Here is a 25,850-nt window from a genome sequence, read left to right on the forward strand (position 1 = left end):
TTCGGCACTTCCGACTCTTGCCCAACCGTCTTTGGCCACTTCCTCCCCTTCGGATGTGTGGATATCCGGTCTTCCGGACTCCTATTCTGACAGGGAACAGGAAGGTTGCACTGAGGGAATGGAAGCTGATCTTCTTCTTCTTTTCGATCGCCGATCACACTTGGAGTCCAGATCTTGAGATATAATAAGTGGTCCTCTGCAGCGCAGCCACTGGCCCGTACAGCTTGTTGTGCAGGGACTCCGGCAATGGCCAGATTTCCTCTCTCAGCACCTGGTGGTTCCTGCAGTCTCGTAGGATGTGGGCCGTGTCCTGCTCTGCTTCTCCACAAGAACACATGGGGGAGGGCACAACATGCAGCTTCCCGTGGAGATGCTGGTTAAGTCTGTTGTGTCCCGTTCTCAGGCGGAAGATGACCACCTGCTGTGGTCTGGATAGCAGGTGGTAGCTGTCCTGTGGCTGGGGCGTCCTGTGCAGAGACTTAATGATGGTCTTCATCTCTGTCAGGCTCACAGGGTTGTTCTCTTGCTCATCTTCTGCACCCAGCTTTGCCATCCTGTCCGCCTCTTCGTTTCCTTGTACACCACAGTGGGAGGGGATCCATTGCAGTACTGTCCTCAAGCTCTTGATGTTGTGTAGAGCGTGTTCCAGCTGAGGCAGTTTGCTACTGGTCATTGCTTGGAGTACTGACAGAGCGTCAGTCAGGAAGACCACCTGGTTGTCATGGTTGACTCTGTCGTTGATGGTGTATGCTGCATGGATCAGTGCTTGTACCTCAGCTCTGTAGTTTGTAAAGTGGAGGCCTGTTGGTATACCCTCTGCTTGCCTCTCTCCACTGGGGTACTGGACATACACCCCCGCTCCTCCATTTTTGACGGCCTCTGTGGCTGACCCATCAGTATACACCCGTATCCATGCTTCTTGGGGGTACCTTTCTTCAAGCATGGCAAGAGTCAGGGCTTTTTTCGTCGCATTGCTCTGCTCGTCCTTTGTTGTGAGGTAGGGGACACTGGTCTGTATGTCCAGGTTTCCTTGTCTGTCTTCCCAGGGTGGGGCGTCAAGGGAGAAAGATGGTGGCTCCACTAGCTCTGGCATCTCTGTCTGATGTTTCTTCTGCAAAGCCCTTGCCTCCAGAGCGAAGCTTGATCTTTTCAGCCTGCCTAAGGACATCTTCTTGAGTCTGTCACTCATTGGATGGTCATGAGTGCACTGGTACTTGGTGGCTTGTACCATTGTTTTGCAGTCTCGCCTTTTGCTCAGTGGAGGAATGCCAGTCACCTGTTCCATCTTCTGTATGGGTGTTGATTTCATTGCGCCCGTGATGATTCTCAGCACTTGGTTCTGTACTTTGTCTAGGGCCTGCTGGTGTGTCTTGGCTGCTGTTGCCCAAGAGCTTGATCCGTACTCGAGGTGCGGTCGTACAGTCCCCTGGTAGACTGTTTTCAGGATCTTCTCGTTTGCACCCCAGTGTGATCCTGCCAGCTTCCGCATGATGTTTAGTTTTCTCCTGGCCTTTCCCTCTGCATTCATGATGTGTTGTTTCCAGGTCATGCGCTTGTCATAGGTGACCCCCAGGTATGTTTGCTGGTCTTCAAATTTCAGGGGTGTGTCCCCCAAGGTCAGTTTGCCAGGTGTCGCTTTGGCAGAGAGTGTGAAGAGAGTGGCAGTGGTCTTCTCCCTGTTGGTTTAAACAAAATTTTATTCAGGATTTCTTCGCATGAACAGTTCAAAACACACAACTAGGACACGCACTCAAGCAAATGCTTATATCACGTGACCAGAACAATACTAAGTTACACACATTTTTGTAATGGTGGACATAACAACAATAAACCAGAAGAACAAATTGAAAGAATGGGGATGGGGAGCTAAATAGGAAGTGCTCTAATTCTTCCTTCTTATTGGATACCCCCTCTGCATTCCAATGTATGATGTTAAGAATGGGGTTGTCCTTGGCTCTGCTGTTTTTCCGGCCAGTCGCTTTCCTTTCTCGTCCCCTGGCTCCACAAGATGAGATGAAGGGACCTCCAGTAGCTGAGGGTGGACTCCTTTGAGGCGCGGAGCCCGGCGCTGCACCTGCCTGGTGGATCCTCACAGGGCGAGCACCATTACTGTCAATTCTGTTTCCAAGTGTCATAATGGCAGTTGATGCGTAGTGTTGTGGTTTGTTGGAGTGCGCCATGCGGCCCAACACATACGTCTTCAGCACTCGAGGTTTCTGTCAGGGTTACCTCACCCTTAGCTCATGGCCCAAGGACCTGCCCTGTGAGCACAAGGTTGGTCCATATTAGTCTGGCCTCTACCTTTCGACCTGTCCAGCTTGGGAAGCCCTTCCAGGAGTTTACACTCCCGCTGGCATAGCTCTTAAGGTCACCGAGACACGCAAACCACCACACCACGTTAAGGAATGGACCATGTGGAGGATGGAAGCTGATGATGATCGTTCCGAGTCTGATTCACCTTTGCGGATTCCCAGCAAACTTGGCCCTACTTTGGAGTTGGCCGCGGAGATCACTTCACAGTATTTCCCTGAAGGTGTCTCGGCCGATTTTACTGTCGCCGCTCCTCCTCCTTCTGCTTTGGCGGATTTTGCGGGTGTAGGGGATGCTAAGGCTCGTTTTCGCTTTGTCGAATCGCCCTCTGTCCCTTTTGTGATGGCTCAGGTGTTGGGTGCAGACGCTGCCTCACCCTTCCCTCTTTTGGCCGCTCATGGTAATGCTCCCGCGTCTGCTCAGCCTTGGTTGGCTTCGGCACACGCAGGCGGCGGCCTACCAGCCAATTCAAGAAGAACATGGCTTCCGAGTAGGCCGCATTCTCTCCTCTCCTCGTTTTCCTTGCCCAAAGCACCACTTCCGGTTACACCGGAACTGGCTCGTCTGCGGCAAGATGGTTATAGCCGTGAGAGGGCCGCTGTTTGCATGGAACAGGGTCTCCTCGGGCTAGAGGAGAGCGGGCGTTCCTCCCTTGAGCTTTTCTCTCTTGCGGAAACGCTGATTCGGTCTTTGACGAGAGCTATTGCGTCTTCCATTGAACCTTTTAGGTTACGGGACGACGCAGTCGAGGCAGACGCAGCCATGCTCCTGGCGGCTCTAGCGAAGGTCACTGACAGCCAGATGACGAACGCGGCTCGTCTCTATTCACAGGTCGTGTTTTGGAGACGTGAGGCCTTTCTTAATGGTTCGCGTCTGACAGACAAAGCCACCATAGACTCTTTGCGAGTCTCTCCCTTTTCTGAGGGGGCATTGTTGGGGTCGCGGTCTCTGGATGCTCTTCGGCAACAAGCTGAAGAAACCCGCGACCAGCATGTGGTTCAGCTGACAGAGCTTGCTCTCAAGCAGCAGAGCAACAAATCACGGGGGTCTGCCCCAGCGTCTGCCAAGTCTTCTGGGCAGAATGCGTCTCACGCAGGAAGGGGCGGGTCACGGTCCCGCCCTTACCCGCGTAAACCTTCCTTTGGGAAGCGGGGGTCTGAGCGCAAGCCCAACCCCCAATGAGACACCCCCGATCCAATCACCCCCCAAGCCTCTACCCCTTTGGTTGCGGGCGGCCTCTCCAGGGCCCTTCCAGCTTGGCTGTCCCGGACAGACAGTCTCTGGATAATGGGGGTGATTCGATCGGGGTTCCGTCTTCCTTGGCAGGAAGACAAAGCTCCTTTGTCGAGAGCGCCGGGCAATTTCCGGTTTCCGGTCAGCTCCGACGCTCGGGAAGCTATCCAAGCAGAGGTTCTTCTATTGCTGCAGAAACATGCAATAGAGGAGGTTCTCGACCACTCCTCCTTGGGATTTTACGGCAGAATCTTCGTCGTACCCAAGGTGTCCGGAGGGTGGCGCCCAGTCTTGGATCTTTCACCTCTGAACCGTTTTTTACGCAAAATTCGGTTCACAATGGAAACGCCAGCAACCGTCAGGGAGGCACTTCGCCCCGGAGATTGGGTGACGTCCGTCGACCTGACGGATGCCTACTTCCATATCCTCATGCACGAAGCGGACCGGAAGTGGCTGCGTTTCGTGTGGGGGGATCGTGTCTTTCAATTCCGAGCCCTTCCCTTCGGGCTTTCGCTTGCCCCCTGGGTGTTCACCATGGTGGTGCGCCAATTTTGCGCCCTTGTGCGGCAGCACGGCGTTCGTCTCAGAGTATACTTGGACGATTGGCTGATCCTTCTTCAGCAGGAAGCACTCTGTCACCAGCATACCCAGTTTGTTCTCGCCCTGGCACAGGCTCTCGGCTTTCAGATCAATCGAACCAAGTCCGAGCTGTCTTCATCCCAGACCTTTACGTAACTGGGCATGGTATTCGATACACGGGAGTGGACAGTCCGCCCCACGCAACGTCGTATCGACAAACTGCAAGCCCTCCTGTCTTCCCTGTTAGGGCAACAGTCGGCTCCAGTCAGGACGCTTGCGTCGGTACAGGGCCAGATGGAGTCCATGTCGACTCTCATCCCACTCGGCAGGGCACACAAGCGCCCATTTCAGGAGGCACTCAGTTCAGTCTGGAACCCGGCCTCTCAGGGATGGGATGTTTCAGTCCTTCTCGGGGACTCGTTTCAGCAGTCCACGCTTCAGTGAATGAACACTTCCTGGCTCATGCAGGGAGTGCCCATAGCGCTACCTCCTCCTTCAATGCATCTCTTCTCGGACGCGTCTCAGAGGGGCTGGGGAGCGCATCTGGACTCACACGACTTCCGGCCGGTGGTCGCCAGAGCAGCTGCTTTGGCACATCAACCGCCTCGAGCTCGAGGCGGTCTTCTTGGGACTTCAGCATTTTGTCTCCGCCCTCCAGGGCAACCATGTGTTGATCCATACCGACAACACGACGGTGGCTGCTTACTTAAACAAGCAGGGGGGCTCTCGGTCTCAGCTGTTGTCCAGCCGAGCTTGCGAGATTCTTTCTTGGTGCGCTCACCATCAGATTCTGATCTCGGCTCGCTATCTGCCCGGCTGTCTGAACGTCTTGGCCGACGCTCTCAGCCGCTCCTCTCAGGTCCTTCACACGGAGTGGACCATCACTCATCAAGCGCTCCTTCGCCTTTGGGCGCAAGTAGAGCGCCCGATGATCGATCTCTTTGCCACAAGATTCTCGCGGCGCCTCCCGATCTTCGTCTCTCCCTTTCCAGATCCGGAGGCGTGGAAGATCGACGCGATGGCGATCAACTGGACAGGGCTAGAGGCTTACGCCTTCCCTCCCACTCCGCTCATCGGAAGGGTCCTGCGAAAGGCCGACTTAGAGCGGCCTCGTCTTCTTCTCGTGGCCGCACGCTGGCCGAGTCAGCATTGGTTTCCGGACCTCTTGCGGCTCGCCAGCGGCCCTCCGATCCCTCTCGGCCTCAGGCGAGGGGAGTTGCTTCAACCCAGGACGGGGATCCCACACGATCGCCCCGAGTTCCTGGATCTTCACGCCTGGAGACTGTGCGGAGATCACTGAGGCGCTCAGGTGCCTCTGATCTCACTCTGGGTTTAGTCCAGAAGGCTCACAGGCATTCCACCTCCTCTGTTTACTCGTCACATTGGCTCTCTTGGACTCGATGGTGTGCGGTTAACGACGTTAACCCGGTCGCTCCGCGATCGATGCAGGTCGCAAACCATCTGGCATGGCTCTCCTCTCAGGGTCGTGCTGCGTCTACTCTAAGAGTCCGCCGGTCAGCCATCTCTGTGACGCTTAAGCAACTTGGGCGCTCCATCTCCCTCGGGGGAGTTATCGCGAGTGTGCTGAAGGGCGCGGCCCTCAGTACTGCAGTGGCGAGGACCTCGGTCCCGGCTTGGGATGTTCTTCTGGTACTAGAATTCTTACGTTCTAGTGCATTTGAACCGTTACAAGGCGCTAGCCTCTCTAATCTTACGCGGAAGACTCTCATGCTAATACTGCTCGCTTCAGCGCGGAGAGGTAGCGAGATCCACGGCCTTTCCGGCCTGAACCGTGACATCGCGTTTGAAAGAGACGGTTCTGTTTCACTGCGTTTTCGTCCCGATTTTCTTGCCAAAAATCAAAAACCGGACCAACTTTCACCGACTATTTCCATTCGGCCTCTCCGGGACATTTTGGCCCCCGGCGATCCGGATCTTTCTAATTGCCCGGTACGAGCGCTTAAGGCTTACTTGTCTCGCACCGCGCCGCTCAGAGCATCTACTCAGAAGTTGCTATTTATTTCACTTAATACAGCTCGGAATAAAGACATAGCAAAAACCACGCTTACCAGATGGTCTTCCACACTAATAAGGCTTGCATATCAGTGGTGGCAGACCCAAGGGGGGGGGGGGGGGCAGTCAGTTCTCCCTCTGCGATCGCCTCGAACTCATGAGGCTCGAGCGTGGGCAACTTCTTTAGCTGTCCTCAAGTCTGGTAGGATGGCCGACGTCCTCAACGCTGCCTACTGGACATCTCAGGACGTCTTTCTCAGCTACTACCTTCGGGACATTGCAAGCACTCACCCGGACGGTTCTAGCTGCCTCCCAGCTATGGTTGCCGCAGGCCAGATACTTCCTAGAGAATAATGTGAGTATCCCACCGCCTTTATGTGCAATCTGCTATTTATGTGAGTTGACGTAAGAATATGTTATTGAATCGAAAATTTCGAAGATAAATTTTCATTTAATTAATATACTTACTCAACTCACATAGTTAATACCCTCCCAACCATCCCCGCTGACATTTTTATGTGTTACAGGTGTGTGTTTTCGTGGGGGAATGACGGCCGGTGGCAGGGCCCGTGCATGCGCGGGTTACCGGTAGGGGAGGTGACTCCTGTCCTTGACTACGGACTTTGTTTTGTTTTGGGAGTTACCTCCCCCTGACCAGGGTCGAGTACTACTTCAATATCTAAGCAATGAACTGAAGTTAATGCTATTTATGTGAGTTGAGTAAGTATATTAATTAAATGAAAATTTATCTTTGAAATTTTCGAATATAGGGCTTAGAATTAAGCTCTAAAATTCTCAATCCCGTTTGAGTGGACTTCACCTTCAAAGGTGATTGTGGTGTTTCGGCACTCGGTTACATTTGGCGTCGTCGACAGGGATGGGACTCGACATGAAATGTTCAGGCCACTGAATCATTTTCGTGCTGTTCCCATTCCACCAACCTGGGAGGGACCTAAGCTTGGCGGGTCCATGGTTCGGAACTTTGGGGACAAAGTTTATTCAAAGGGGATCGAGTGTGACAGGGAGACTACCGTCGCCCTTCACAGCAGACTCTGCAGAGTTGTTCGCCTTAGAAGTTGTGGGCTTTTCTTGCATGTACCCGTAAGTTGTCCTCACTGTAAAAGTGCAAAGGTCGAATCTATTTATCGAAAAATCCACTGTCATCTATCTCCATATATTTATATATAATAATAATAATAAGAATAATAAGAACATTTATATAGCGCTAAATCAAAAACTTTCGTTAAAAAGGCTTGCTCTAAGCGCTTGACATCTAAACTAAAACGTCATTCACACTCTTTACAATGATGTACAAGAATTTCATGTCACACTATATAGATAGATATATACGGCTTCTGTGTCTGTGTGTGTGTGTGTGTGGAGGCAACACCTGTGGATTGTAGAGTTCTGTTTGTGATGGGGTCTGGCGGCTTTTGTCTGTCTGTATGTTCTGGCCTTTGAGAAGCCATAACAGTTAATATAGGGCTTAGAAATAAGCTCTAAAATTCTCAATCCCATTTAAGAGGACTTCGCCTTCAAAGGTGATTGTGGTGAACCGCCACGCTGTCTGTCTCTGTCTCGCGATTCACCCGGCGAAGCTGGGTATTCCTCTAGACAAACATATTTTGATATACAGATGAAACAAAACGTAACATGATTGGATATGTGTGTGTGATGTGTGTGTCATACTCAATGTACCCATGTATATATGTGAATAGGGATAGGAATTAGAGATTAATAAAGTTATTGTATTGTATTGTAGACTTGCACTATATCGCGGTCTTTGGGGTCCAAAGATTTGTGATCGCGATAATTATATCCGATTCTCAATACTTTTGGTGAAGTCCGTGGCAACAAAAAAACAAAAACATTTTTTTATTTGTTTATTATTTTTTTTTTTTTAGTCGGTCTGTCTCGGTTTTAACATGTAAACAAGAATTTGAACTGGATGAATACTGTCCGAGTTTTTCTTGGTGTTGTATGAGAAAGACAATGACAACTTCTCACCTCTGCTGTTGCAAACACACTCACTTTTACCTTCTGCAATTGACAACCCCAGTCCAAAAACAAGAGCAAAATATTGCACAGCATATTTGCCAGTGTAATGAGAAGGAGGAGGGATTGCCAGAAGGTTAGTACACTGTCCACTCTACCTGCAGTCTCTGCTACCCAGGCAAAGAAAGGAGGAGAGAGAAACACTTAGGGACACAAGTCGTAAATCGGCATACTTGACTGCACAGCAGACAATAGAGGATGGTCAACCACTAACCATGTTGCCTAAGGGGTGTCATGGTTGACTGATGTGCGATGGGGTGTGAAGTTTGAGGTGTGCTGTATGTAGATGCTTGGGATGCTGAAGCATTTATTAGGGTGTGGGGAATGCAGTGTTGCAGTGGATTCACACCCATTCAGCCCGATGTCACACAAATGAAGGCTTGTCCAACAGGTTTGGTTCCGCAAACGAGGTTTATTTGGTTGTTGAACCTGTCGAAAACTGTTTCGACCAAATTTATTATCATGGCAAAAAACATCATTCATACAAAATCATTTACACAAAAAACAATCAACACTGGCAGCAGCAGCAATCAAAGGGTAAATTTCAGAAAACAAAATTGCGTTTCAAAGTTCAGATAAATCAACCAATTTGGGTGAAAAAATATTCAATGTCCAGTTTCAAGTGAAAATCATGTAATTGTTCTACAATAAAGGGTGAAGTAATCCACCAAACCGTCGACTTGTTCAGTTGATCACTCCACAAAGCAAACACAACAAAATGCTACCAAACTGTATAATTTTCACTGTGTGTTCAATTTAATTCAAAAATAAATCATGGTCTGAAATTACAATGACATAGCAGTCATCCGTTCCAATATCAATATCAAGAACAATAAATAAATCAAATTATATTTTACCCCAATGATCGCATTTGCCGACAGGATGATATTTCAAGAATTCATTTCAAAAAGCGCAATAAATTCAGGCTGTTCAGTCACATTTCATATCAAATCACAAAAGGATACCAAAAAAAAGGGTTCTCATTGCGGTCAGCAAGATTGTCTTTATCCTTTTTATAAAACTTTAAAACTGGCAATTAAAATTAGTTCATAAAAAGGCAGAAAAACAAGCACAAAAAAGGAATAACAATTTATCACAAAGAAAACAAGAAAAAATGTTTCTATAAAGAAACTTGACTCAAAAGGGTTTTAAGTTCAAAAGGTCAATTGAGAATTCAGAACTTTTCTTATGCCAATTCCAAGGTTTTATACTTTGAGAGAAGCCAAGTATTCTTGTGCCAAACTTAGTTGAAAAACAAGTCAAATCATAACTTATGCGCTACAAGGCACAAAAACAATAGAAAATTCAACACCTTTGTTTTCATCATTCCTAAAGATGCTGACCACAATTTGACACTGTTCCACCACTAAATTCTAGCCTATTTTCTGTCAATTCGAGACTAGCCTAATAAAACTGGATTTTATTTCTAGGCTGCAAGGCTAAACTAAACATAAAAAGTAAAAGTTTACCTATTCCTGGCCTGTGAGACTTCGGGTTTACAGAGATAACTTCTGAGTCTTCATAACTTCCGGAGATTCTTCTTCTTCATCTTCGGTGTGTTCTTCTAAGTTCTTGCTACTCTCGGCGAATTCTTCAGTGGGTTCTTCTTCAGACAATTCAACTTCAAGGGACGACCCTTCGCCTACCAGCTCGACACACCAACTGGATTCTAAGTTCGTTGGATGCAGAGACTCAGAATTCTTCACGTAACAGAGTTCACTCACAAAAAATAGACCGATTTGGAAAGAGCGTGACACCGAGAGCGGCCTTGAAGGGGAGCGGCTATTTTTAGTAAAACGTAAGTTTGCGTAATGTCAAAAAACGAGGTCACAACTTCTCTACCAGAGGTTATAAAAAGGGTGCCGTTTCTACTAAAAATAAACAATCAATTAATGGTCAAGATATGCGCTGATTTAGATTTTAGGTTTTTACTATTTCCATACCTCCCTTCGAGTCTCTCCATTATAAATCTCGGTGCAGCGAACCAACATAAGAATCTCACGATCCACGCAAAGCACGTGTGGCCACAACATGCAGTGTCGTTGAGCAGCAAGTTCTAGATTTCGATTCAATAGGCCTACTTTTGCAAAGGCCTACGATCCAAGGAGAGAGAGAGTGGAGGTTGGGGATGAGAGAGAGAGGGGGGTAAAGCGGGTTGCTATGCCGGCAGGCACACTGTACAAGTTCACAAGAGAAAACGGGCTTCTTCACAGAGCAAAACTGGAACAATTCAAAATGATTATTATTTTTTTTTTGTAAAGGTTATATTGGTCCTGTTTTTTTTTTGAGGTCCAAGAGGCCTTCGCGATATAGCCGAATTCGCGATTTAGTGGACCGCGATTTAGTGGAAGTCCCCTGTACCAGAATAATTTTTTTTAATACAGGCAAATAGGAGACCCATCAAAGAACTTGGTTCAAGGGGTGGCATGTGTTTAGGAACATGTACCCATGTATATATGTGTTTATACGTTAAGGATTTAATGTTTTAAAAGAGCTTTTTTTTCATTCTTGAGGAGAACAATTAGCTTTTCTTCTGGGGTCATCTTGTATTTACTTGTATGGATCGTATAAGGTACAGTAAAACCTGTCAAATAAGGACACCCTTGGGACCAGACAAAAGTGTCCTTATTCTGCAGGTGTCCTTATTAGACAGGTGCAAGTAAACGCGACAAAGTCAAGTTGAGAGAGAGAGAGAGAGTACTGCACATGTACATGTACATTTATAAGAAAAACAGAAGCTGTTTAGATTAAGTAGAGAAACATTTAATATTGACTGTTGTAAAACAAGTTTCAGGCATGGTACTCTCAAAAACGAAAATCCGAAAAAAAAAAGAAAAAAAAAATCTGCTGATTGACTTGAGATTATTATTTTTTCTTACTCAAGCCTTGTTATCTTTCACTTATATCCCTCTCAGCTTCAAGGAGAGGGCACTAAACACATTTGAATTAGTAAAAAGTCGCCTGAGCGGCCCCCTGGACCCCCGGCTTTATTTCAGCTGAAACTGCCATTCCTTCAGTACCATGCCTGAGTTTAAAAACTTGTGATAATGCATGTTTCAGCTACTAGGTACTGCCCTGCCTTTGATCTGGCCGCACACACAGATTTCCACTCTGTTAAACTCGGTCACTGACCGGTCACTGACCCCCATGCAGGAAGTGTTTCCTCTCTCAGATATGACAGGGGAACCACCTCTCATGGCAAAAACTGGGTCATTGACCCCTGGGAAGAAGGTCGTGTCTTTTAACAAGGCCACCCAGCTATCACAATGCCTTTGATCTGGCCGCACACACTTATTATATGGACCCAAAATACGTGTCCGCGTCCGTAATGCCGAGGTGGCCGTAACGTACAGGTGTTTTACAGTGTAAATCAGTCCGTGCCGAGACTGACTGTCCGTATTCTGCGAGTGTCCGCTAAGTCCAGTGACCGTATTTGACAGTTTTCACTGTAATGGAGAAGGCATTTACTATAACTGAAACTAAATTTAAGACGTACCTCACAATTTGTTTTTCTGGGCTGGACTTTTCCAAACCACTGTTTACTTGGATGCTATTATTTTATTACTGCTTCAGAAAGAAAGAAAGAAGGTAAAGCATGAAATGCAAAAACAACAAAAATTAAAAATGATAAAATGACAATATGGCTGCTGACTTGTTGCTACAGTTCCTTGTGGATTTTACAGTGAAGCAATGACTATCAATCATGAAATGCAAAAACAAACAAACTAAAAAATGATAAAATGAGAATATGGCTGCTGACTTGTTGCAACAGTTCCTTGTAGATTTTACAGTGAAGAAATGACTGCCATTTGCAGTGCTGTGCCCTGAGGGAACGAGAGTGGTTGGCAGCACCTGTGAGCTGTGCCCAATGGGAACCTTTGCTTCCACGCCTGGCAGCGGAACCTGCACCGACTGTGGTGCAAACACATCCACCTTCAAAGCCGGTGCTGTCAGCAATGGAGAGTGCACTGGTGAGAATACCCTGTCTCGTCCCTTTGGTGTGTGTGTGTGTGTGTGTGTAAGTGTGTGTGTGTGTGTGTGTGTGTGTGTGTGTGTGTGTGTGTGTGTGTGTGTGTGTGTAAGTGCATGTGTTTGTGTAAGTGCATGTGTTTGTGTTTGTGTATGTATGTGTGCACACAAAGCACGAAACAGAGAAGCACTGACTCATCTGAGATATCAGGAGAGTCTTAGTAATGGGCAATGCTAGGCTGTCCGGGTGGCTATCCATAGAGGAAAAAAGTTAATATTGAGGGTTTTTACATACATTGTTGAAGCTTGACCTCTTAAACTTTACACACATAGGGCACATAATATAAGCGTTTGCTTGAGTGCGTGTCCCTATTATTTCTCGTTTTATTACTGTACCATGTTCAATTGAATAAAACCTTGTTTAAACCCAACTTTACACACTTCTAGGGTTTTGTGACCTCCGCATGTATGCAACTTTGCAAGTCATGTTGACCCTCGTCAAATTTGAAGTGGCTGAGTTCAAAGTGTATTTCATCGATTATTTTCTTTATTGATAATATATTCTCTTAAGAAAAAGTGTTCAGATGCAAACCAGTAATGGACAAGCCAGTGCAATTGTACAAACGTTGCATCTATTCCAGCAACATGCAAAGCGGGGATGTACTCAGCGACAGGTTTACCACCGTGTATGATGTGCCCCATGAACACGTACAGCAGTGACAACAGCACATTTTGCACACCCTGTCCTGATGAACACGTCACCAGGGCGACTGGCTCCACTAATCAAACACAGTGTCTTCGTGAGTTGCTGTACAGTCGAACCCACTTAAAACGAACACGCTAGTTACGAATTTTGACTTATAACGAATTAGTTTTAAGTTCCCAACTGAATACCTCTTTCTTCATGCTTAAAAAAAATGCTTAAAACGAATTCTTTATAACGAATTTACGCTTATAACGAGCACTTTTTGGATTCCCAAGCATGCATAATGTCTGTAATTTACTCACGCTTATGACGAAATCTTTAAACTCGTCCCGAGATCGACATTATCATGGGAATTTGAGAAGTTTGAATACACGTGTGTCAAAGTCTTCCCGCCTTGCGTCGACTGCTTGAACCATTGCTCAACCGATCACTGAATAAAGTTAAACTGATTACACTGTACTCACAAAACAATTTCAAATTTAGAATCAAAGTGATTGATAGCTCAGACACTGAACATGAATGACTGACTGACGTTTATTTCCTTCGCGAATACCAAAAACGAAACATCGAACGGAAGCCATTGCCAAAAATATAGATGCAACAAAAAAACAAAAAACTAAATTGGCCAAGGTTTGCTACCCGTCGCCAAGGTAAGTGATTCCGGACAAATGATAGGAACACCGCGAATGTGGACAGTGTCAGTGTGTGCGCGTGTGTGTGACCAAAAACGTAACAACTGGATGAAACATCTGTGTGCTCACTCTCACTCAAACTCAACAATCATCACTCAACATGAGACACACATGAACATGTACCTGAATATGTCACTTTATTGTCTAAACGTGAAGCAGCATGAAAGTTGCGAAAGAAACAAATTGAAACACCATAAAATGTACAAGACTTAAAAAAAATAAAAAAAAAAAAAAAAAAAAATCGATCAATTTTCTTAATACGAATTTTGGTTAAGACGAACTTTTTTTCCGATCCCCAGTGATTCGTCTTAAGCGAGTTCGACTGTATTTATATCTGTGTGTCTCAGAGTATATATATGGATGCCCATCTTATTCTGCTTCAACTCAGCAGAGGAACTTTTCATGCAGTTGAAATTTGTCAAAGTGTAATTCAAGAGTGCCCTGACAAGTACCAGGTATTCTGGTGCAACCTTTTAAAGAACAAACCGTTTTGTGTTCATTCTAGAGCTGTACATTTTTATTTTGCTTTCATATACCAGCTGACTAAAAATTTAGAGCATATCATTGTTCATGTTAAACTTGTGTTGTCTGCATTGTTTATAAGTGAAGGAGAGGGAAACTTTTTTTAATTGTAAATGTAAATAAGAAAACTTAAATCCTGCTTTAGAATTGTAAGTGTATGCAAGATTGAATGTGTCACAGCACCCTGTCCCATGGGCACATACAACCCAGTGGATGGTCACGGGAACTCCAACGCAGGCTGTATCCCTTGTCCCCTCAACTTCTACGCCAACAAGACAGGCATGTCTGTCTGTGTTGAATGCGCCGGCAACGACAAGACGGAACAGGAGATGTCAGCAACGGCAGAGAAATGCATAGGTACTGAATGCTTTTTCTGATCTCTTGTGATTTGGTTATTGACAGAAAATGTTAGAAAGCTTTCTTCTCATCTTGAGCCATAGACTGACCTATGTTTTGCAGTTTGGTTAGAACTGTGTGTGTACTGTTTCAGTGGTTATGTTTTATCGACCAAAAAAACCCATCAAAAATAACTGTTATGGACGTGTTTGTAATGAAAGATTTGTTTTGCGGTTATTGTTACAGCGCACTCAGGATGTAATGCAAGCAACAATCCTTGTCAGAACAATGGCCAGTGTAACATTGTCAACCATGCTGTCACTTGCACCTGTTCTGATGGTAAGATTCCTCTCTCTCTTTTTCAGTCTCTCCAGGCAGTGAATGGCCTGCCTAATATTTGTTGTCTTGGTTGACACGTTTTTCCTCCTTCATTGCACCCGCCAGCAACCCTCCCCCTCCCCCTCCCCCTCCTCCCTTCCAGCTAAAGAATAAGTTGCAGAAGAATTTCAGTCGAACCTGTGCTTGCAACCACTCCTTGGTAATGACCATATGCCCATTACGACCATCCCAAAGATATCAGACAAGGTTCTTTCCTACATAATTAATCTTTCCATAACGAACACCTGTCTGTAACGGCCACTTATGGTTGGTCACATGGTTGGTCACTTGGTTGGCCACTTATGGTTGGTCACTTGGTTGGTCACTTGGTTGATCACTTGGTTGATCACTTGGTTGGTCACATGGTTGGTCACTTGGTTGGTCACTTGGTTGGTCACTTGGTTGGTCACTTGGTTGGTCACATGGTTGGTCACTTGGTTGGTCACTTGGTTGGTCACTTGGTTGGTCACTTGGTTGGTCACTTGGTTGGTCACATGGTTGGTCACTTGGTTGGTCACTTGGTTGGTCACTTGGTTGGTCACATGGTTGGTCACATGGTTGGTCACTTGGTTGGTCACTTGGTTGGTCACATGGTTGGTCACTTGGTTGGTCACTTGGTTGGTCACTTGGTTGGTCGTTATAGACAGGTTCCACTGTGATTGGATTTGCGTAAGCTTTTCATATTAATTTGGAGGGGTTTGACAATCTGTAAATGGTGGGATATGAAAGTAAGAAGGACACACTAATATATGTTGCAGGCTATAACGGCCAGTACTGTGAACAGAGGGTGACACCTTGCTCCTCCAACCCCTGTTACTTTGATGCTACATGCACCAGCACTGGCAACACCTTCACCTGCGCCTGCCCTACAGGTAATGCCAGCAGTTCACACACCTGTCTTTCTTTGTTACCTGCTTGTGCATATACTTCTCCTGACTTTGACTGTGCTGTTACATGTACTTCTTTTGCATGACTTTGGCAATATACTTGCCTTAAAGGACAATTTTAAAAGTCATAGGGGAAACCAACTTTGGGTCCCAAAAAATAAATAAATTAGCACTTGTCCTCTGTTGAGGTCACATTGATGTCACATTGATGCCACTTAGTGGATGCATCCCACCGCTGAACATTGGAGTTGATTGAGCCTTTAAATTACTCTTGAGTTGTTGGTTTGTTTCCACATGATATGATTGCTGATTGTTACCAGGACTGGTTGCTTGAGCATTTGACTATTAACTGCAGGAGGTGGAGTTACTGTATGGAACTAGGTGTTTATCATGCAATAAAGCAATAAACAAAAGAATGGTCTCTGTATATCCCTCTAACAATTCAGAGCAGATATTTTTTATGACTAAATGGCTTTGTATGTTCTAACAAAAACAGGCACAGGAGGACTCCGTTGTGAAAATCTGGTTGCATCGTGTTTACCTGACATTTGTGAGAATGGAGGTGTTTGCCGCAATGACCTCAACACTGCTACCTGTCTTTGCAGACTTGGATTTTCAGGCGGCAGGTAAGGAAGGGGTTAAAACAATCAGGGTTGTGGGCGCTTGGACTTTTCAGAGGACATTTACATGTTGTTTAGGAGTCCACCTGTGCACCAAGACCATGCACACTTATTTCGCTGTGTTGCTGTGCTCACAAATAGTTTTTGTGGGAGTGGCACAGTCTGTTTGTGTTTTTATCTAATGAGCTGTTTATGAAAAGGAGTACTGCAGTGATTGTGACTGATGTGGATTGTTTTATAAGTCACTTTTATGGAATCAAACTGCCATGGAAGTGACCCAAGTAGTGCATGGTTGTGAACAGTCAATAATTTACTTTATGTGAGGTTATATATCAATCAATCAATGAGGCTTATATCGCGCATATTCCGTGGGTACAGTTCTAGGCGCTCTGCAGTGATGCCGTGTGAGATGAAATTTTATACGGCCAGTAGATTGCAGCCATTTCGGCGCATATTTACCTTTCACGGCCTATTATTCCAAGTCACACGGGTATAGGTAGACAATTATTAACTGTGCCTAAGCAATTTTGCCAGGAAAGACCCTTTTGTCAATCGTGGGATCTTTAACGTGCACACCCAATGTAGTGTACACGGGGGGAGGTTCGGACACCGAAGAGAGTCTGCACACAAAGTTGACTCTGTGAAATAAATTTCCGCCGAACCTGGGATCAAACTCACGCTGACAGCGGCCAACTGAATACAAATCCAGCGCGCTACCAACTGAGCTATATACCTTAAAGTTAAAGCACACGGACACATGCACACAGACTCACTCATATCAAAATACATACTCTCTCTCTCTCTCTCTCTCTCTCTCTCTCTCTCTCTCTCTCTCTCTCTCTCTCTCGCTCTCTCTGTATATATAGCAATGTTGTGTAGATTTGAACTTTTGGCTGAGTTTTGCATTATTTTAGTTCTGTTGGCTTGTATGCCTGTATTATGATTTGTTTGTTTTTATATGCAATGGGCATATATATGTGTAATTATTTTTCACAGTAACAGTGGGACAGACAGGTAAAATATTAACTTTGTTCATGAAATGCATGTTATTGTTTTATAAAACGTAATATTTTTAGTTTACTTACATTTTTTGTTATTGCAAAGCTGCCTTTCAGACTATTTGCAGGCCATGCGCTTTTCCAGTTTTTGTAAAAACAAAAATCTGCCAATCTAATCAAAAAACTAAAAGCTGCCAATCAAGTTGCCACATTTTTGTTACCATGGATATAAACCACCTATACACACACTCCAACCCGCCCCCCCCCCCCCCCCTCCCATTCATCCCCCCTCCTCCTCCACAGTGTACTACAAGGAGCTCAGAGTACGTAAGTTAGGCAGTTGTCAATTTACGTCAAACCAAGTAACTTGAAACAATGAATTAGTTTGTCTTGGTACAAACTAGGAGACACAATGATTTCCATTTTCAATTCTCCTTGAGATCTTTTGGCTTTAAATAACTAAACGTGGTTAGATTCTGATTTGTTAGGGCTGATGCGATCTATTTAAAATAACAAGTGCTGCGTGTGTCTATAACAAGTGTTCTTGATGTTTTGTGAGTTAACCAAACTACAAGTACAGTATGTAAGTGTCTTTGTTGTGCATAACATTTGCACTCTATTTGGAAATCACTGTTCCTTTTAACAGTGCTTTGACTACCCTGTACTGATAAGTGTGTGCATGTCTGTACACTCGTCCTGATATGGCTCTGCGTAGTCGGCTGGACGTTAAGCAACAAATAAACAAACAAACAAATGTCTGTACATTAAATTACATATTCTTACTCCGAATCACATAATAGCATTGACGCAGTCAGAGATGCTAAGGTGTCTGAAAAACGCTATCCCGTCTATAGTTTAAGGGAAGCAACCCATACAAAAAAGAAGCAAGCTTGCCACACAGGGTTACCTCCCGTAGCGTGTATCACGCCACAGCTCCCGTATCCCATACGAGATATCCTCATTTGACTCCTTTCAGCCAGAGAGACAGGTCGATCTGTGATTTCGCTCCTGGCCGGTTTGTTGTCTGCTTGACACCCACCGGCCTGGGTTCCCCGTCTGCTCCTAGCTGTTTCTCGCTGGTGAGATTGTTCCTTGCTTGTTGTTTTGCATTGTTCATTCTGCTGAAAATTTTACGTCCTCTGGACTTATAAATTTTGCTCAGTAGTTTGTTGTTGTGGCCGCCATTTTGGTCACCATTTTTTCTCTAGCTCATGTTGTTTATACTGGTATGTTTGGGTCCGTGCTCGGACTTTGAACGTTTTTGCCAGTAGCATGTTGTTGTAGCTACCTTTGGTGGCTTGTATACTAGTGCTAGTTCGGTTCTGCTGAAGTTTACGTCCTTGAGACTTTGTTACTTTTCAGTAGTTTACTTTCTCACGTCGTCGGCATGGCGGATAGTGAGAAATAACGGGGGGGGGGGGGGGGGGGGGGGAAGACTGAGGGTAAGGGCAAGGGCCTGGTTTGCCCATATCCTCGTCCATGTCTTCTGCTAGAACCCCATTGTACATGTTTCTGATTTAAGACTTACACTGTCTTTTCTGGCCTTTTTCGGCGCCGGAGGAGACTCCGTCTGGCTCTCAGACGTCAGGTTCGGCCGCTAGTGCGTCCGTTTTTTACCCCTGTGTTTACACCAGAGTCTAGCGCTCTGGTGGCTTGTCTTATTTCTGCTTTGCTCCAGAGATCCGTACTCCCGTCCGTGCAGAAATTTTTGCGTGCGGACCCTGTGGCCAGCTCCTTCTCCCTCCCGGGGGTAGGCGACCCTCGCTCGTTGGCTTCTCTGTTGACGCTGGCGTCTTCTGATTTCGGATGTTTTTCCCCGGGTCTTCGCCGCTAACTTGCGTTTCCGGATCGTCGGCCCAGTCTTCTGGCGCCCGTGATGTCTCTGGACTCCACTCGCTGGGACAAGTTTCTCTTCTTGGCCGGCACTCGGTGGCTTCCGCTTGCGGGAGTGCACCTGAGCATGTCCCTTCGGGGATGCGGTCAGTACTAGGTATGTGCTCGCAGCAGCCGTTTTCGGCAGCTGCTCTTCCGGTTCCCGGAAGTAGTGTCTCGTTGGAAAGCGGACAGACCATGGTCCCATCCGGCTCGAGCTGCGCTATACGTAAGCAGTCGTTCGCGACAGCTTCTCTTCCGGCTCCGGCCGGAAGTGTTGGTTCATCGGTTGCGGACAGCCCATGGTCCCTTCCGGTTCGAGCCTTGCCCTTGTACAGCAGCCGTTTCCGGCAGCTTCGCTTCCTGCTTTGGCAGGAAGTGTAGGTTCATCGGTTTGCGGACAGCCCATGGTCCCTTCCGGTTCGAGCCTTGCCCTTGTACAGCAGCCGTTTCCGGCAGCTGCGCTTCCTGCATTAGCAGAAAGTGTAGGTCAAGCGGGTAGTGCACAGGTTACTGTCACTTCCGGTTCCGGCCTAGGGTTTCCGGGCTGCAGCGTGCAGGCTCCTCAGCACCAGCTATGGCATAGCTCTGCTGTCGCTTCTGCACTTCTGGCTCCTCCCGGATTTTCCGGTTCAGTTCCCGCTGCTTCCGTTTGGTTGCCGGTGAATTTTGGGCACGGCGTGCTCTCTGGGCATACAGACTTCGTGCCTCTGTTGGGACAGCAGCATCCACGCACTTCGGTGGTGGCCGCTAGCTTCTCTCAACCACTGTCTTCGGTTTTCGATGCCTCTCTACTTCCTCTCAGTCAGGATATGAGTACCATTGATTGCCAACAGGAAGGACTTCAGGATTCAGGCCTCCCCTCTTAGCGTCACTGGTTGGGTTCTTTTGGCTTTGAGCCATCCCCTTCGGTTGTCGCTTCGGACTCCAGGTCCGTTGACGATGAGCAGACGCTCTTGGGGGCTCCAGCCAGCTTCAGGGTTGCGCTCGAAGCTGCCGTGAAAGTCACTTCACGCTATTTTCCGGAAGGATCTTCGTCTTCGGCGTCCGGTCCGTCGGCGATGGCTGACTTCCGGTTGGCGAAAGAGGAAGGTAGCTACTTCCGGTTTGAAGAATCACCTTTAGTAGCTTTTCAACTTTCTCGTCTTTTCGCCAAGCCCGCTCCTTCCGGCAGCGGGTTGTCTCCGGTGTTGGTTCTGTTGCTGGTTCCTCACGGTTCAGCTCCGGATCTGGCGTTGGAATACCTTGCCGCTCCTGCGCAGGCTTCCTCCTTCGTGCCCTTAGCGGCTCAGAGGAGGTTGCCTTGGCCAAGGTCGTCACGGAACCGGCTGTTGTCTTTTGCCCTACTGCGTGCGCCGTTACCGGTCACGCCGGAACTTCTTTGGCTTCTTTCGAAGCTGTTGAGGAAGGATTCTGTGCTGCTGCTCTCTGAGCAGACTCTCCTATCCTCCGAGGAAGTGGGCCGACAGCTTTTGGAACTCAGTTCCATTTCCGAGACTCTCCTGCGGGCGCTTTCTCGTGCCCTGACAGATTCCTTGGCGCCCTTTACTCTTAGTAAAGAGCAGGACGCGGAGGTCGTGTCCACAATCCTCTCTACACTTGTGGACGGTTCTCTCTTCGGTAACCAGGCCTCTGATGCCAGGAAGCAGGAGATTGAAACCAACAGAGAACAGCAGTTCTCTTCTTTTGCGCTTCAAGCTCTGAAGCGGCAAAAGCAGGCCGTACCTAAGCAGGCTCAGCCTCAGCTGGCTAAGACCTCCGCTCAGGCGCATCCTGCTTCCCGGAAAAGATCTCGTGCCCCTTCCCATGGGTCGGGCAGGAGATCTTCGTCGTACGTAAGCAGTCGTTCACGACAGCTTCTCTTCTGGCTCCTGCCGGAAGTGTCGGTTCATCGGTTGCGGACAGCCTATGGTCCCTTCCGGTTCGAGCCTTGCCCTTTACAGCAGCAGTTTCCGGCAGCTTCGCTTCCTGCTTTGGCAGGGAGTGTAGGTCAAGCGGGTAGTGCACAGGTTACTGTCACTTACGGTTCAGGCCTAGGGTTTCCGGGCTTCAGCTCGCAGTCTCTTCAGCACCAGCTTTGGCTTAGCTCTGCTGTTGGCTCTGCACTTCTGGCTCCTCCCGGATTTTCCTGTTCAGTTCCTGCTGCTTCCGTTTGGTCGCCGGTGAATTGTGGACACGGCTTGCCCTCTGGGCATACAGGCTTCGTGCCTCTGTTGGGACAGCAGCATCCACACACTTCGGTGGTGGCCGCTAGCTTCTCTCAACCACTGTCTTCGGTTTTCGATGCCTCTCATCTTCCTCTTAGTCGAGATTTGAGTACCATCGATTGCCAACAGGACGGTCGTCAGGCTTCAGGTCTCCCCTCTCAGCGTCACTTGTTGGGTTCTTTTGGCTTTGAGCCATCTCCTTCTGTTGTCGATTCGGACTCCAGGTCCGTTGACGATGAGTAGACGCTCTCGGGGGGCTCCGGCCAGCTTCAGGGTTGTTCTTGAAGCTGCCGCGGAAGGCACTTCACTCTATTTTCCGGAAGGAGCTTCGGCTTTGGCCACGCCTTCGGCGTCCGGCCGTTGGCGATGGCTGACTTCCGGTTGGCGAAAGAGGAAGACAGCTACTTCCGGTTTGAAAAATTACCTCCGGTAGTTTTTCAATTTTCTTGTCTTTTCGCCAAGCCCGCTCCTTCAGGCAGCGGGTTGCCTCCGGTGTCAGTCCTGTTGCTGGTTCCTCACGGTTCAGCTCTGGATCTGGCGGTGGAATACCTTGCCGCTCCTGCGCAGGCTTCCTCCTTCGTGCCCTTAGCAGCTCAGAGGAAGTTGCCTTGGCCAAGGTCGTCACGGAACCTTCTGTCGTCTTTTGCCCTACCGCGTGCGCCGTTACCGGTCACGCCGGAGCTTCTTCCGCTTCTTACGAAGCTGTTGAGGAAGGATTCTGTTATGCCGCTCTCTGGGCAGACTCTCCTATCCTCCGGGGAAGTGGGCCGACAGCTTTTGGAACTCAGTTCCATTTCCGAGACTCTCCTGCGGGCGCTTTCTAGCGTTCTGACAGATTTCTTGGCGCCCTTTACTCTTAAGAAAGAGCAGGACGCGGAGGACATTTGTACACTCCTCTCCACACTGGCAAGGGTGAACGAGGAACAGATGAGGCTGTCCTCTCTGCACATTTCCATGCGGTCTCGTGCAGAGGGGTCTTGTTTCTCGCCCACTCCCAGTTTTCTGAGAAGTCGACGAGGAACACACTCAGATCGTCACCCTTGATGGACGGTTCTCTCTTCTGCAACCTGGCCTCTGATGCCAGGAAGCAGGAGATTGAAACCAGCAAGAGAACAGCAGTTCTCTTCTTTTGCGCTTCAAATTTTGAAGCAGCAAAAGCAGGCCGCACCTAAGCAGGCGCACCCTGTTTTCCGGGGAAAATCTCGTGCCCCTTCTCGTGAGTCGGGCAAGAGATCTTCGTCGGGCAGAAGTAGGGGCTCTTCCAGTGGAAAGCCCCACCCCCAATGAGGCGTTCCCGGCTTCACCCCCCCTCCCCGCCCTCCACCTTGGTGATGGCGGGGGGCCTTGCACGGGCACTTTAGCATTGGCTGACTTCCTCCTCCTCTTTGGAGGTCGTAGATCGGCGATCGCCTCGACTCTCAAACAGATTGGTCTTACCATCAACGTCAGTGGAGTCGTCGCTGGAGTTTTGAAGGGCGCGTCCCTCGAGGACGTCAAGCACTCTTCTTTGCCCACGCGGGACCTTTTCCTGGTCCTAGGGTTTTTACCCTTGGCGGACTTTGAGCCTCTGGGAGACTCCAGTCTGTTCCTGCTACTTCTGGCCTTTTCTCGCAGAGGTAGCGGAATCCACGTTCTGTCCGGCAGTCCGCAGGACTTTGCCCGGGAGCAGGATGATTCCTGGTCCTTGCGTTTTCGCAAGGCTTTTCTGGCCAAGAGCCAGACACCAGGCCAGCCTTCACCGTGCGTTCTGGTGAAGCCGCTCTCCCATATTTTGGGCGCAGGGCGACCCGGATATGGTTATTTGTCCGGTTAGGGCCATGGAGGCCTATCTGGCGCGCATCTAGCCTAGTAGTTCGAGCTCGCAGAAGCTCTTGTTCGTTTCTCTGAACACGGCGCTGGATAGGGCCATTACGAGGTCTACCTTGGCCAGGTGGGTGTAGGCTCTCATTAAGCAAGCCTATATGGGAGCCTGTCTTCCCCCTCGACTCAGCCTGAGTACACGAATCCAGGGCATGGGCCTCCTCCTTGGCCGTTTTACGGTTTCGGAGATTAGACGACGTCTTGCGCACAGCCTGCTGGCGCTCGGACCACGTCTGTATTAATTTTCTACCTGAGAGAGACATCGCTGTGGTTTGCCGGGAGGGATCACGGTCTCTCCCTGCCTTGGTGACAGCGGGGCAATGCCTCTCCAGGACATAAGAGTGAGTTTGAACTTTTTTGATCTTACCCACCACCTTGTTGGAGTTATCTGCTATTATGTGATTCGGAGTAAGAATATGTAATTTAATCGAAAATTTTTAATTAAATTTTCATTATTTTGATTAATATACTTACCCGAATCACATAGGTAATTCCCTCCCACCTTCCCCGCTTTTAGTTTCTATGTATTCTAGAAGTCTAATGAGGATATCTCGTATGGGATACGGGAGCTGTGGCATGATACACGCTACGGGAGGTAACCCTGTGTGGCAAGCTTGCTTCTTTTTTGTATGGGTTGCTTCCCTTAAACTATAGACGGGATAGCGTTTTTCAGACACCTTAGCATCTCTGACTGCGTCAATGCTATTATGTGATTCGGGTAAGTATATTAATCAAATAAAAATTTAATTAAAAATTTTCGAATTCATAAGATCCATGTTTTTCTCTTTCGTTACTGACTAATTGACCTCTTAAATTTGCTAAAGTAAATTGCTGTCTGGATAACTTCTAATCATGCACAGTTTAATTTGTTTGACTTGCATAGTGCAATTAACAGTTGAAATCTTCTTCTTCTTCGTTCATGGGCTTAGACTCCCACGTTCACTCATGTTTTTAGCACGAGTGGATTTTTACGTGTATGACCGTTTTTACCCCGCCATTCAGGCAGCATACGCCGATTTCGGGGGAAAACAGTTGAAATTATCTTGTAAGAATCAAAAGTCTGGTGATTGTAATGCATACAAATAAAATGCAGTGAAATGTGTTTTTATCAGGAAAGGGAATATGTGTTAATGTGCCATTCACTAGATTGAAGGCTTTTGGGGAATATGAAAGGAGCAGCAGTTCTATTAAACTTTATTTATGAAGCTGTTGCTTGAAATAAATGACATTTTGCTGCCAGTTTAGCTTTTCCGCTTCAAAGCTTCAAAGGACTAAATGAGCTTAAATGCTACTTTATTTAAAATGAAATCTTCAGCAAAATGTGGAACAAAGTCTTCATAACTATACAAGAAGCCTATGTATTTTATGTTTTTTTGTTTTCTTTAATTACAGCAGAGCTTGGCATGTTAGTTTTTTGGGGGTGCAATATCTCTGTCTCTCTCTCTCTCTCTGTCTCTGTCTCTCTGTCTCTCTGTCTGTCTCTCTCTCTGTCTGTCTCTCTCTCTCTCTCTCTGTCTCTCTCTCTGTCTCTCTCTCTCTGTCTCTCTCTCTGTCTCTCTCTCTCTGTCTCTCTCTCTCTCTGTCTCTGTCTCTCTGTCTCTCTCTCTCTCTCTGTCTCTCTCTCTCCGTGTCTCTCTCTCTCTGTGTGTCTCTCTCTCTCTCTGTGTCTCTCTCTCTGTGTCTCTCTCTCTGTCTCTCTCTCTCTCTGTGTGTGTCTCTCTCTGTGTCTCTCTCTCTCTCTCTCTCTGTCTGTCTGTCTGTCTGTCTGTCTGTGTCTCTGTCTGTCTGTGTCTCTGTCTCTCTCTCTCTCTCCCTCTTTATTTCAGTTATTTTCTTGTGGGGGTAGGACGAATGTGTGGCATTTGTTTGTAACTCTATTTGCAACTGCAAAGTTTATCCAGTTACATTTATGTGATACTCAGTTTTTCTTGTTTGACATTAGATTGCTTGATATTATACACAGACAAATTTATACTGGTGTGCTCTTCTTGACAATCGATGGGGGAAATTGGAGGGAATTAAAGCACAAGTTATGTGATTTCAGTGTGTGTAATGGCCTTGCAGAATACGGCAACATTTAACTTTATATCATTGGTTATCACAATTTGTTAAAACTTAAATTGTCATTTGTAAACATTAAATTGTTGTAACAGTGCTGAGTCTGGTTGACTGCTGACATTTCAAAGTCACAGTGGCTGGTCAATAATAAGTTTGTGCCCACAAGTAGATCAGTATCCTTATATTGAACATTTTAACATTCCTGAAGCTAGATCTTTGAAACTTTACACGCTTCAGAAGTATGTCTCATACGTGGACATTAAGATCCTGAAAGTTTCAAAACAATCCATCAAGTTATTGCTAAAATACAGCGCTTTTTGTCATGGTACCCCTCAAAATTGATGCAAAAGGTTCCCGTTTTTAACCGCTCATGCAGTGTCACCGAGCCCGTAGGAATGGCATAACACAAAAAATATGCAACATAGCTAAACAAAAGAACCTGTTCTTGCTTTTATTTTCTCCTTATGTGTGCTGTAAAAGTTGCCAAGTAGTGCTAATATTCTGATGTTTTGTCAATTTTTTTGATTGGTAACTAATACATTTTATGTCAATTGT

General features: G+C 47.1%; 1 protein-coding gene across 5 annotated transcripts in view; it reads left to right on the top strand.

Moving 5' to 3' along the window:
* The window catches only part of LOC138959186 (uncharacterized), a 238,685-nt gene that overhangs the window by 122,510 nt on the left and 90,325 nt on the right, over positions 1-25,850 (top strand). For 4 of the 5 annotated variants that reach the window (XM_070330571.1, XM_070330570.1, XM_070330573.1 and 1 more), the window contains 7 exons: positions 12,006-12,161; positions 12,801-12,959; positions 14,260-14,436; positions 14,662-14,754; positions 15,552-15,665; positions 16,177-16,306; positions 17,297-17,314. In XM_070330571.1, the coding sequence (XP_070186672.1) occupies positions 12,006-12,161; positions 12,801-12,959; positions 14,260-14,436; positions 14,662-14,754; positions 15,552-15,665; positions 16,177-16,306; positions 17,297-17,314 (847 nt within the window). The remainder of the gene's footprint in view (positions 1-12,005; positions 12,162-12,800; positions 12,960-14,259; positions 14,437-14,661; positions 14,755-15,551; positions 15,666-16,176; positions 16,307-17,296; positions 17,315-25,850) is intronic. The other variant, XM_070330574.1, reaches the window with a different exon arrangement.

The sequence above is a fragment of the Littorina saxatilis genome, linkage group LG2, assembly GCF_037325665.1.
Source record: "Littorina saxatilis isolate snail1 linkage group LG2, US_GU_Lsax_2.0, whole genome shotgun sequence".
Lineage (NCBI taxonomy): Eukaryota > Metazoa > Mollusca > Gastropoda > Littorinimorpha > Littorinidae > Littorina > Littorina saxatilis.